This window comes from Accipiter gentilis, chromosome 6 (genome assembly GCF_929443795.1).
Source record: "Accipiter gentilis chromosome 6, bAccGen1.1, whole genome shotgun sequence".
NCBI classification, from domain to species: domain Eukaryota; kingdom Metazoa; phylum Chordata; class Aves; order Accipitriformes; family Accipitridae; genus Astur; species Astur gentilis.
This window is the reverse complement of record NC_064885.1, coordinates 41825799-41837134: the sequence shown is the minus strand read 5'-3', so window position 1 is coordinate 41837134 and position 11336 is coordinate 41825799. Positions and strand designations below refer to the sequence as shown.

At 43.8% G+C, this 11336-nt stretch overlaps 1 protein-coding gene across 1 annotated transcript; it reads left to right on the top strand.

Moving 5' to 3' along the window:
* Positions 1-2377: 2377 nt before the first annotated feature.
* Positions 2378-10242, top strand: OTOL1 (otolin 1). Its single transcript, XM_049801878.1, has 6 exons — positions 2378-2447; positions 3431-3530; positions 4669-5026; positions 6639-6728; positions 8218-8289; positions 8417-10242. Exons 3-6 carry the CDS (start codon positions 4675-4677, stop codon positions 9310-9312), a joined length of 1410 nt encoding a protein of 469 aa, XP_049657835.1. The 5' UTR covers positions 2378-2447; positions 3431-3530; positions 4669-4674; the 3' UTR covers positions 9313-10242.
* Positions 10243-11336: the final 1094 nt, after the last annotated feature.

Genomic DNA, 11336 nt, shown 5'->3' with positions numbered 1-11336 from the left:
TATATTTACACAAGTTTGCCGTGTCCCTCTGTGTTTCAGAATGACAGCCAGGGAGAGGATCCCGCAAGGACAAGGTTGCTGTGGCCGCATCCAGGTTCAGGACACCTCCTGGGACAAGGAGGAGCCTCAGGCTGTAGAGGAGGGGAGAGGTGAGGGTCTCTGGTGAAGTCCTTCCTTTCCTCCCCATCTCTGATAATGATGGGGAGCCAGCATTAGGGTTGCAAGGATTAGTGGTTGCAAGGATGCTGTTTCCTTGGGGAATTGCTTTAGGCTGCTTAAAGCTTCCTCCAGGATGCGCTGGCTTTCATGTGTTTGCTTTTGCCAAGCCCCATGAGGAGCTTTTAGTGATCTAGCAGTTATGAGAAGATCACAGCCCTTCCTACCCATGGCTGCTGGAGGTGCTGGTAGAAATCAGTGGCGTGGACACAGCTTTTTTTTACTTAGCTTTGCAAATCTCAGTCAAAACCAGTTATCTGCAAATATGCAAGTCTAGGAGTGTGTTTGAAATGTACTTTGAAGACATTTTAATGGCCCACATGCATCATTTATATCAGTAAAAGGTAGATCCAGATTCCCTGAATAAACAGAGTGATTAATCTAGTGCTAAATCTTAATTTACGCTCTCAACCCATGAGTTTTGGGAACTGCTTCAGTAACTCAGTAAGCACTCTATAATTTAAAAACCTGCAGTTGTCACATAATCTAATAATAGTATTCCAGACTGCTACTACTCAAGCTATTCAGGAAAATACACTAACCCAGGCTGTGTTTCATGCTTTAGCTTTAGAGTGCAGCAAATATGCCATTAAATTGAAGTCTGTGAAAGACTAGCTTTGGTGAATATGGAAGCAACACTGTAAAATGCAGAAATCTTGATTAAAAATGGTTAATCTTCCCCTGTTGAATAACTTCTGTTGCTAATGAAAAGTCCTGAGTTAAGAGCAAAATAAGGATTTTATTATAACTGATCTGATTGCCTTTTGTGTTCAGTTTATGTGTCCATAGTCTTGTCAGAAATATAACTGCTGAAGACAAAACTTCAGTTTAAAACATTGAGTCCAATTACAGTATTGAAGAGGGTTATTAATTTTTAAAAAGGAACTCTCTGAATTCAGGATCCAGCTCTGTTTTCAGCGGTATGAATGAACATCAGCGAGTGCTGGTGCAGGAGCCCAATGACAAGCCCATGTCCTACACCGGGTTAGAGCATCTCGCTGCAAAGCTCCTAATTGATTTCTTTGGAATAGCCTGAAAAGCTGGTGAATCAATCTAGTCTGGTATGCTTAGTAATAGACTTGCCTTAATCAACTTTTTATTGCTGAAAGCTGTAGACTAATGTGCAGGAAAGGGTGGTCACAAATAGATCATGGAGGATTACAATTCTCTCCACTTACATTAAAGGAGAATCGATTGTTTTCTCTAGCCTGCTTGAAACAAGCAGCCTTTCTCGTCTGGCAGCTGAGCTTTGAGTCTACTGGTATGTAGTAAATTCGGACTGATTGAATGAGATGGTTTCCTTGCTCATATTTCACCAAGACAAGGCAATGAAAGGCAGCCTCACATTCCTGCGTTTCATACTGCACTCTGAACCGGGTTGGGAAATCTAAGAATAAACGCTGGCCCATTTTAAGGTCACCAGGGAAGGAAAAGAGTGCTGTGATTGCTGGGAAAGAGCGAGGAAAATCAATTAGCCTATGAAATCCAGAGGGGTTATCTGTTCCAATAAGAACAACATTGTAGCAGCCCTCTTGGGATGGATTTATCCCTTTTCCCAGCGGGGTTTTGTTCTGCCGCCTCGCTGTGCAGCATGGCTGCCCGCAGGTACCCTGCTATGCGCTGGAGGTGGAGGGAGAAGAAAGATTGCTTGCTCCATCTCTGCATTTACCTGGGACAGCCCAGATTTGAGGCTGAATTCCCCTTTCGCTGCATTTCTGTGCAGGTACATGCACACATGCACTCATGATCCCATACAGCTATTTCTGTAATTTCTTCTTTACCCCTTCTAAACTCCCACTGCAAGGAGGGGACTGCGATACCAAACTCTGCACACTAAATACTGAGAGAGAAGCCTGGACCCCGCTGAAGCAGATGGACAAATTCACACTGAGTCTGATGGTACCAAAACATGATGCTGCAAGTTGAAAGAGTTGAAAGAGGAGTGTCCCTAAAGCCCCGAAAACTGATGTTGGGGGAAAAGCCAAAAAAAGTCCGATGTGAAAAGCAGCATCCTAGCTGGGGGAAAGTGTTTGAATTTCCTTGGATTTCAATGTCACTTTGCTCCTTTCAGGGGACTTTGCCAATCCCCCTTTCTCCCCACACCGTGCAGGCTCTCATTGGCCACGGGGGCAGCTGTTACACAAATAAAACCGATTCTCTCCGAAAATAAGGTTGTCTTTTTCAAAGTGCCATGGAGGGGGGGCCGTCCTGGGAGCAGGACCGTTTATAAGGTAGGAGATAGCATGCACTGGTCATTTAGTCTTTAGGCGGGATATTTGCAATGAAGTTGCAGAATTTAAGACGTAGTGGCAATATAATTTGTCTCAAGAAAAGTCACTGTCTGTAACGAATGTATAGCTGCATGAGGACTAGTGTTTTTCTTCCCGTGTATAAGAACTTTGAATAATTAATTAACAGAAAGTGCAATCATCTCCCTGATACTTAAAGTTGGGAGATTGGGATTAAATACCTGTTGTGAACTGGAATATCTAAATACTATAATTTTAGGAACCAAACAAAGGAACCAGTGTATTATTACAATGTTATTATGAGACACATGCTAACGATTAGTAGATATTTAGATCCAATTAAATATAGATGTACTGAATGAGATGTCACTGCAGCAAAGTTTAATTCTTCATATTTTGTGTCCACTGTGAATCATAATCTTTCCTAGTGGGGGCATAGAAATGAATGATTTTAGAATCAATGGTGGTGAACTAATGTAATGAAAAAGTCCAAAATTTCAGTTTTATTAAAATGCATTTATATATTTAGGCATAATTATTTTAGGAACAATTATTTTAGGAACAGTCTTGCCCATTATAATGAAAATCTGTTTAACGATTCCTTGGTCTGAGCAATTTATTTTCTAAACAGACTGGTAAGGTATAATTTTTTTTATTAATTATGTTTTTCCAGTGTTTGACAGCAATCCATCAATCTGGCTACATAATGGGAGAGTGTCTTGTTTTAGAGTGTCTGTTTTTTTGTTGCAGAAGTCGTTTGTGACAGTAAAACATAGAAACGGTTTTGATTTGAAAACTGATTTACCATTTCCCCATAAAGTTACTAGGTCTCTAAGGTCACAGTTTCTTTCTGCTGCTGGCTTTAGGCATGTGGAAGTTATGGGTGTATTTAGTTATCTCCAAAACGCTCCCGCATGAGTATATTCTTCAAAAGGAGAATTTGGTGCTTTTTTTTCTCTTTCTAGACAGCAGATGACCCTCCTTCTCTGCGACTGTGGCTGCTTCCGTGCTGCTGACTGTCAATTCTGGCTCCTCTCTGCCTGCCTGTGCTAAACTCTTCATGCTAAGGTTGGGAGGGACTGTTTGGGAGCAAATACGAGCCTATGACAAAAATCAGTGCCCGGTATCCTGTCCTAATGCGACACAGGCATGGAGAAGGGATAATTTATCCTTTAGTGGAGCCGATGGGGTGAAGAATGGGTTGAACGACAGTAATGGGCAGCAGTGATCACTGGGGATTTTGTGTGGAAAATCAATTTTCCATTAAATGATTTGTTGTTGTGTGAAAATGGAAAAAAATCGTGACCATTTCCTCTAAAACGGAATTCTTAAAGATGGAAGATTATAATACAGCCCCCAAATACCTAACTTTGAGTCGGATCTCCTTTTGCCCTCTGGATGGCAAGGATGGTCAAGAGTTTCTCCTGGTGACTTTTTCATGTAATGAATTGCCTTAGCTGCTAAGGAAGGTTAGATTACAGGTTCAGCAAGAAAGGGAGTCTGTTCCGTTTGTATTTACAGGTCGGTACACTGGTTTAAAAAAGAAACAAAGATGCTTTATATGACAAGTCATCTGAGAGGTGTCATCTGTCCTGTAGGAAAAAATGTGTGCTTCTTACTTTGTTCTTTCTTCCTGGTTCAGCTAAATCAACACTTTAAAAATAAAAGAACAGACCTGAAAGTTTACACTAAAAGAATATGTAAGTCCAGAAAATCAGTCAGTAACACAGAAAAAATCGACATAAAAGTTTCTGAATACTTGATGTTTCATTGTTTTCATTTATTCTTTTAGAGTAAAACTTTTTATAGCGTGCAGTTGTGTTGGACTCTGAAATCATTATTGAATTATTCCTAACTATGCACTTGGGAGAGAGTCATCGTGTGTCCCAGTGATCATGTAACTCTCGGTCAGTCCCTTGAATTTCTGTTGATACCTGTGGGAGCACTTCCAACCACAGCTAACAGGAGCAGCTGGATGGCAAGTGCTCTGTAGGGTGCTAGTCGATACGGGTGAGCAGGCAGGAGGTTTTGCTAACTTTGCTTTACTTTCCCCATAAAAAGTGAGGCTTTGTAACGTAGTCCTCCAGGCAGATGCCCACACATGCCTGACACTAACTCAGGCAGGTCTTCTGGCTTTGTGGGGAACATGCGAATGCAAAGGATGTTGTGCAGCAATTAATTGTGTTCGTCTTTTCCTACAGCTGCCAACATGTGGAGCTCACCGGGGCCCACCTTGGCATTTGTGATGTTGCTTGTTATCGCTGTGCACGCCGCAGTGAAGGTGACCCCAGCTGTGAAGTACACGAAGACAAAGCCCTTACAGCTGGTGGGCAACGGTGCCTCTCGCACCCCCCTCACCCCTCTCACGGGGAAAAGCCCGTTTGCAGCAGCACCGGGCAGAGCCAAGTTACCCACCCCAAGCCCTGCGACCCAAGGGGCCACCACGCTCTTCCCCTTCGAGAACTACACACTTGACGCAGCCGATTTCTTCTTCAACTGCTGTGACTGCTGCCCTCCTGCCGCAGGGCCCTGGGGGCAGCTGGGAGAGCAGGGACCCCCAGGTACGGTCTTGCCACTCTTAGCTAAAATGCATAAACCCTATCAAGGAGACTCCTGCTTTTCCTTCAAGAAATGAGACTTGGGCAGCAAATGCTGAATGTGATTATACCTCGTGTAAAGCCGGAGCAAAAAAAGTGCATGCTGGCCACATCCCAGAAGTTATAAAACACCAGTATGAGTGGGAAAGCCCCCAAAAAGGGACTTCCTTCCCACAGCACTCACTTTGGGAACCACACTGGTGTGGGAGCATGTGCAGAGCCGGCCCCATACCACATCACTGCTGCCCCACATGGCCACCCTTTTCGATTCTCTGTCCCTGTGTCTGATCTCCTGGGAGTCACAGATTTACTTTCACATTCACTTCATGGTTTTATGGCCCTTAAAACTATCTGCAAGCAGTTTTGTATCTTTGCTGAAGGTTTATGATAAAAGCCTCTTTTTCCTGGATTTTTTTTTTTCCGCTTGGGAGAGAGGAAGTTAAATACAAAAATAATTTTAGGTTCAAATTTTAAAATAAACACTTGGTCTCACAAGAGGCAGCTCTGTATAGAGCACCTAAATATTTTATAAGACATACTGTGTCTCTTTTTTCTACTGCTAAAATATATATCTATGTAGCACCTAATTCTAATACTGCTATAATGAATAGCATATTAGTCTGCAAATGTTCACTTTAATAGCACTAATATTGGAGATAGAAACTATTCATCTGAGGAAAGGTGGTAAAATCATGAAATAATTTTCTTTTAATACAATGTACTCCAGGGATTTTCACTTTCCATAGCTCGGGAGGGATTGGCTAATGGAAATTCTAGTGGCTGCAAAGGGAGTTTGCACTTATACGTCTCGAGTGCTGATGGAAAAGTCCTTGTGTCAAATGGGTTGTCTTGTGATGATTGAAGCTGCCATAGTCTGCTCCCAGACATGCACCAGGAGTCTCTAGATTCCCAAGTGGATGAAAAAGTAAAAAAAAAATTGAAGACAGCATGCTTGCCTTTCAACCCATCCTTTATGCAGCGTGGAGGTGTCTGCCAGGTTTCACTTTGGTATTTGCAGACTTAATTCTTTTTAAGGAGGGGAGCAATTATGAAGCTATGGGAGCTCCTTAGATGTGCTCAAATATTAAAGACAGATTACTTCTGATGTTTTATGAATGTCTGAGCTCCTGTGGCTCTGAGGCAGCTGAAAGTTGGTTTTAAAAAGTCTTTAACTACAGCCAAGAGTGAAATGCAAATATGTAAGATTTAGGGATTGCAGTAGCTGAAAGGCAAAGGCTGGGGATCTGTGTGCCTGACCAGGGGACCTGCGAGCACGCACCCCACTAATTTCAGCATGAGCAGTGTGGTGTTGCCCCATCACCCCTCACCTTTTGCCCTGCTGTAGGGTTTCAGCTGCAGTGTCTGCAAGGTGTAGGGGAGCAGGGCTCAGGCCAAACCGCTCTGTTTCACTTTTTCTTTGCATTGGTTGTATGATGTCAGATAAAATAGCCAGCTCCTCTCAGGGTGATGGAAACAGAGTTTTCCTTACATGCATCCCTCAATGACATGTTGCTTAGCTATTATTGCAAATTTTCTTTATAAGAAAGGTAATTTTGTTGATGTGATTATGTTACAGGTCCCAAGGGAGAGAAGGGAGATGCTGGTCTGCAAGGTCTGCCAGGAAACCCAGGCCCTCAAGGTCCAAAAGGTTCTAAAGGAGACAGAGGTAAAGCAGATTATTTACTCATTTTGAAAACAGATGCTGCTGTCCTCATCGAATACCACAAAATTATAGGAAAAAATATTTTTCAAAGGAAATTGAGTATACTGGTATGGATTGGCACCTGGCAAGATTTAGCTGGTATCAGTGCAGGGACAATAACTCAGATGGTGGTAGCATATGTGTGGGCAGTATAGGAACAGCCACTCATAAAGATCTCACTTGAAACTCCTTGTTCTGAACAGTTTAAAAACTGAGTTCAATTTGTCTTGCATTAGAGAAATAAGCAGGAAAAAAACACCATGGAAGCTCCGCACAAGTGTAGAAGGTGCATTTCCATTTAAGTATCTCAGGCAAAATGATTTCAGCTAAGATGGAGAGCAATTATTATCCATCAGTAGTAATGGAAAGGAAATCCTGCCCTTCATTTCAGGCTCGGAGCAGCTCTGTCCTGCTGACACACACCACTGGTAGGATCCTGCAGCTGCCTTTGGTCGCAGAGAAACACAGCAAAGCTGATAACGGGTGTAACAGCAGCAGCGTGCTGCGCAGTTCGGTCAGTGCAGTCTCTTAGGTTTTGATTCACTTGAACAAGACTTTTGGCAATCCTGGAGTGAGAAATGCAGAGCTGTCATCTCCTCCATCTTGCCATTAAACAGATGTCGTGGTTTAACCCCAGTCGGCAACTAAGCACCATGCAGCCGCTCGCTCACTCCTCCCCGCCCCCAGTGGGATGGGGAGGAGAGTTGGAAAAAAAGTAAAACTCAGGGTTGAGATAAGAACAATTTAACAACAACAACAATAATGTTAAATTGTAATGAAAAGGAAGATAACAAAGAGGGAGAGAAATAAACCCCTAGAAAAACAAGTGATGCACAACACAGTTGCTCACCACTCGCTGACCAATGCCCAGCCAGTCCCCGAGCAGCGATCAGCCCCTCCCAGCCAACTCACCCCAGTTTATATACTGAACATGGCGTCCTATGGTATGGAATATCCCTTTGGCTAGTTCGGGTCAGCTGTCCTGGCCATGCTGCCTCCCACCTTCTTGTGTACCTGCTAGCTTGAAGAGCATGGGAAACTGAAAAATCCTTTACTTGGGATAAGCACTACTTAGCAACAACTAAAACATCAGCATGTTATCAACACTATTCTCATACTAAATCCAAAAGACAGCACTGTACCAGCTACTAGGAAGAAAATTAACTCTGTCCCAGCCAAAACCAGGACAACAGCAGCAACCACCTCCCAACGAGGCGCTGATTAGAGTCAGAAATCCAATGTTCGAGTGAGATGCAGTTGTCTGCGTGATGGTTCTTGGTGCTGTGAGATTCAGCCGAGGTTTCTGAAGGCATTTCTTGAAAACACACATTGCTTATGTCTATTTTATTAATGAAGTGAGGGACACGTGAAATGGTACCAGTCATCTTCCGTGTAATGACTGCTGTGCTGCAGACACCACCACCACCAGTATATTAATGGTGAAATGTCCTAGGAGGCAAAGGGGAGCAAGGCGAGCGAGGAGTAAGTGGAAACCCCGGTTATCCAGGCAAACCTGGGCTGCAAGGTACGTAACAGGGGCTGGGAAACCCAGGAATATTACTCTGACCTTTCCCTTTGCTGTCATCTCCAAAGCAATCCAGTACTAATGTTTTTAATCTTTTTTTTTTCCCCCCACTTTGCCCTTTTCCTAGGTGAAGCTGGAGTAAAAGGCAATAAGGGCAACTATGGCTTCCCTGGACTGAAGGGACAAAAGGGGTCCAAAGGGGACACTTGTGAGAATGGGACCAAAGGAGAAAAGGGAGATAGGGGGGATGCTGGAGACCCGGGAGTGGATGGAGAACAGGGTGACAAAGGGGAAAAGGGAGACACAGGGGAGAAGGGGTACTGCGGGGAGCCAGGGGGAAGAGGTGCGAAGGGAGAAAGAGGGGAAGGGGGGACAAAGGGAGAAAAAGGGAGCAAAGGGGAGATGGGGGTTGAAGGTATTCAGGGGGTGGATGGAAAACAGGGAGAAAAGGGCGAGCAAGGAAGTAAGGGCGAAAAAGGGGACCTGGGACCCGCTGGCATGACAGGACCTTCTGGGCCCAAGGGGCCTGCTGGCAGCAAGGGGGGCCGAGGGGCTCCGGGAAAGAAAGGCTCCCGTGGGGCGAAGGGTGCCCGAGGGGACACCGCAAAGCTCCTGCGATCAGCGTTCAGTGCTGGCTTGTCCAAGCCCTTCCCTCCACCCAACGTACCCATTAGATTTGACAAGATATTGTACAACGACCAAGAAGATTACAACCCTTCCACTGGGAAATTCAACTGCAGCGTGCCTGGGGCATATGTCTTCGCTTACCACCTGACGGTGAGAGGGCGTCCAGCCCGCGTCAGCCTCGTCGCCCGCAGCAGGAAGGTGGCCAAAGCCCGTGAGACGCTCTACGGCCAGGAGATTGACCAGGCATCCTTCCTGACGGTCCTGAAGCTGAGTGCAGGCGACCAGGTGTGGCTGGAGGTTGCGCGAGACTGGAACGGGGTCTATGTCAGTGCTGAAGACGACAGCATCTTTACGGGGTTTCTTCTGTATCCAGATGTTTTTGAGATCCTGCTATAGGTTTAAAGGGCAAAGATGGTACTGGGAAACATGCCTTTCCCTCTGCCTGTGAGAGGAGAGATGAGCATCAGTTTAGCATATTGGTTTAGTTGCTAGGTTTCATGAGCATTTAACAAAAATATTTATATTTGCAATATATGGATTAGTTTTAACTAGCAGCCCCAAGAAGCGGCACGTCCTTTGCGCAGGTGGGTGATGGCTAAGAGAAACCATTGTCCAAACGCCAGCAGGACCGGCATGGGGAAGGGATTTCATATTACAGACTTCAGGTTTGTGATTAGCCTGTTCAAATTATGTAATGAAACTCATTGTCCAACTGCAATTTTAATCATGCCTGCTCCTGCAATCCTTGCATGGTCAAAACTCTGGAAATCAGTGCTCATAACCATTGGTTTTGGTAAAGATTGCAGAGTTTGATTTATAGAGCTTAATCAGATGTGAACATGAGCAGTAGGTTTCTTGAAATCACATTCCAAGATTTAAAGTTGTTTTATCATTGAATCAGTATTATCTAGTACTTTAGACTTGGTCATGAGTTATATAAGGTTTCTCTAAAAGAGTATTAGAGCTATTTGATCAGTGTAAAAAAACCCTAACTATTGTCCTTAGACAAAAATAAATCTGACACTTTCAAAAGTAACTGGGAGATGCATAATCCACCTTATTAGGCTACTCAGAAACGACCTGTTTCTGAGCCGCTGATGATTCAGCTGATGCTGCAGGGTTGGCCCTCGGCTGCAGGAGGAGGAGGAGGCAGCCAGGAGCAGGCTTTGGCACTCGCTTGAGTCCTGAGGCGTTGTGATGGCCCAGTGGACTTGTGGGCACATTTTTAAAAAGCTGGTTTACCAAAATGGAACTAAATCCTGTGAAATAAAAGTATGACATTAAATAATCTCTGGATGTCAGACTGGATATATTTCCTTATTAATGCACCTTCTCTCATCGTTGTAACTTTACGCCACCTTTGGCATATTAACTGTGGCACACAAAATTGTTCCAATCACTCTTTTTTTTTTAGATATAAAACTCAAGTCCTATAGCTAGCCTTCAGTGGCACTGGGATTTACTTGTCTTCTCAGGCAGTCACAAGACTGGGACTTTTTGCCAGTGATTTGATGAATGCTGGGTCTGATCCCAATGTGAACAGGGTGAATTAGGCTACTATTCCCATTCGTCTTGGTTTCCTTGCTTAAATTGCCATGGTGCTTTCCATACCATATTTAAATACCATCATAAATCATGTCCCTGTCCCTAATGTCTTCTTCTTACATGGCACCAAGATGAAGAGTTCCCAAGACGTTTTTTATCCAGTGAGAAAATTAACAGCAGAGGACTACTGTTCAATTTTAAGATGAAAACAAGGCAATTTTAAAAGGCTGATCTTATCTATCCAGTAAATGTAAAGGGTCCTTCAACTCATTGGCTTTGCAGCCCTCTTTCAATATCAACAATTCAAATGTGAGCTGTACCAGCTTTGACAAAAAGCTGGTACTTAATTTGGTGCTTAGACTGAGTTAGTCCCTATGTAGTTCAAATCCAGAGTACTAAGTATATAAAAGATGCAGATTTTGGTTTATGAATTCTCTGGCAGCTGTTAAGTATTGAGGAAAACCAAGAAGTTGTAATAATAATTTTGGATTCCTGCTGTCACAACACCCTCAATTCTTTTGTTGCGCCTTCGTGCTGCTTCCCATACGGCCCCTGTAACAGATGGTGGTATATGGACATCTGACTAGCAATTTTCTCTTCTCCTGCTGAAGTTTCTTACACTTTTTGTATAAATAACCTCTACAAATGCTCTTGAGAAAGCAATGCAAAAATTCAGAGTCTCTCAAGAATCTGCTCAGATCTAATCCTCTCTGTAAATTAATTGCCTGGTCCTCAAGAGAAAAGAGGAGCTGGCACCACAACACAAGCTAGAAGAGCACCTGCTTCCTTTCAAAAATCTTTGCATAAAATATACCCATGAAGAGGACAACCAGATTAGGAGACTTTGAGCTGCTTAAATCCTGCAAAGGTGCTCT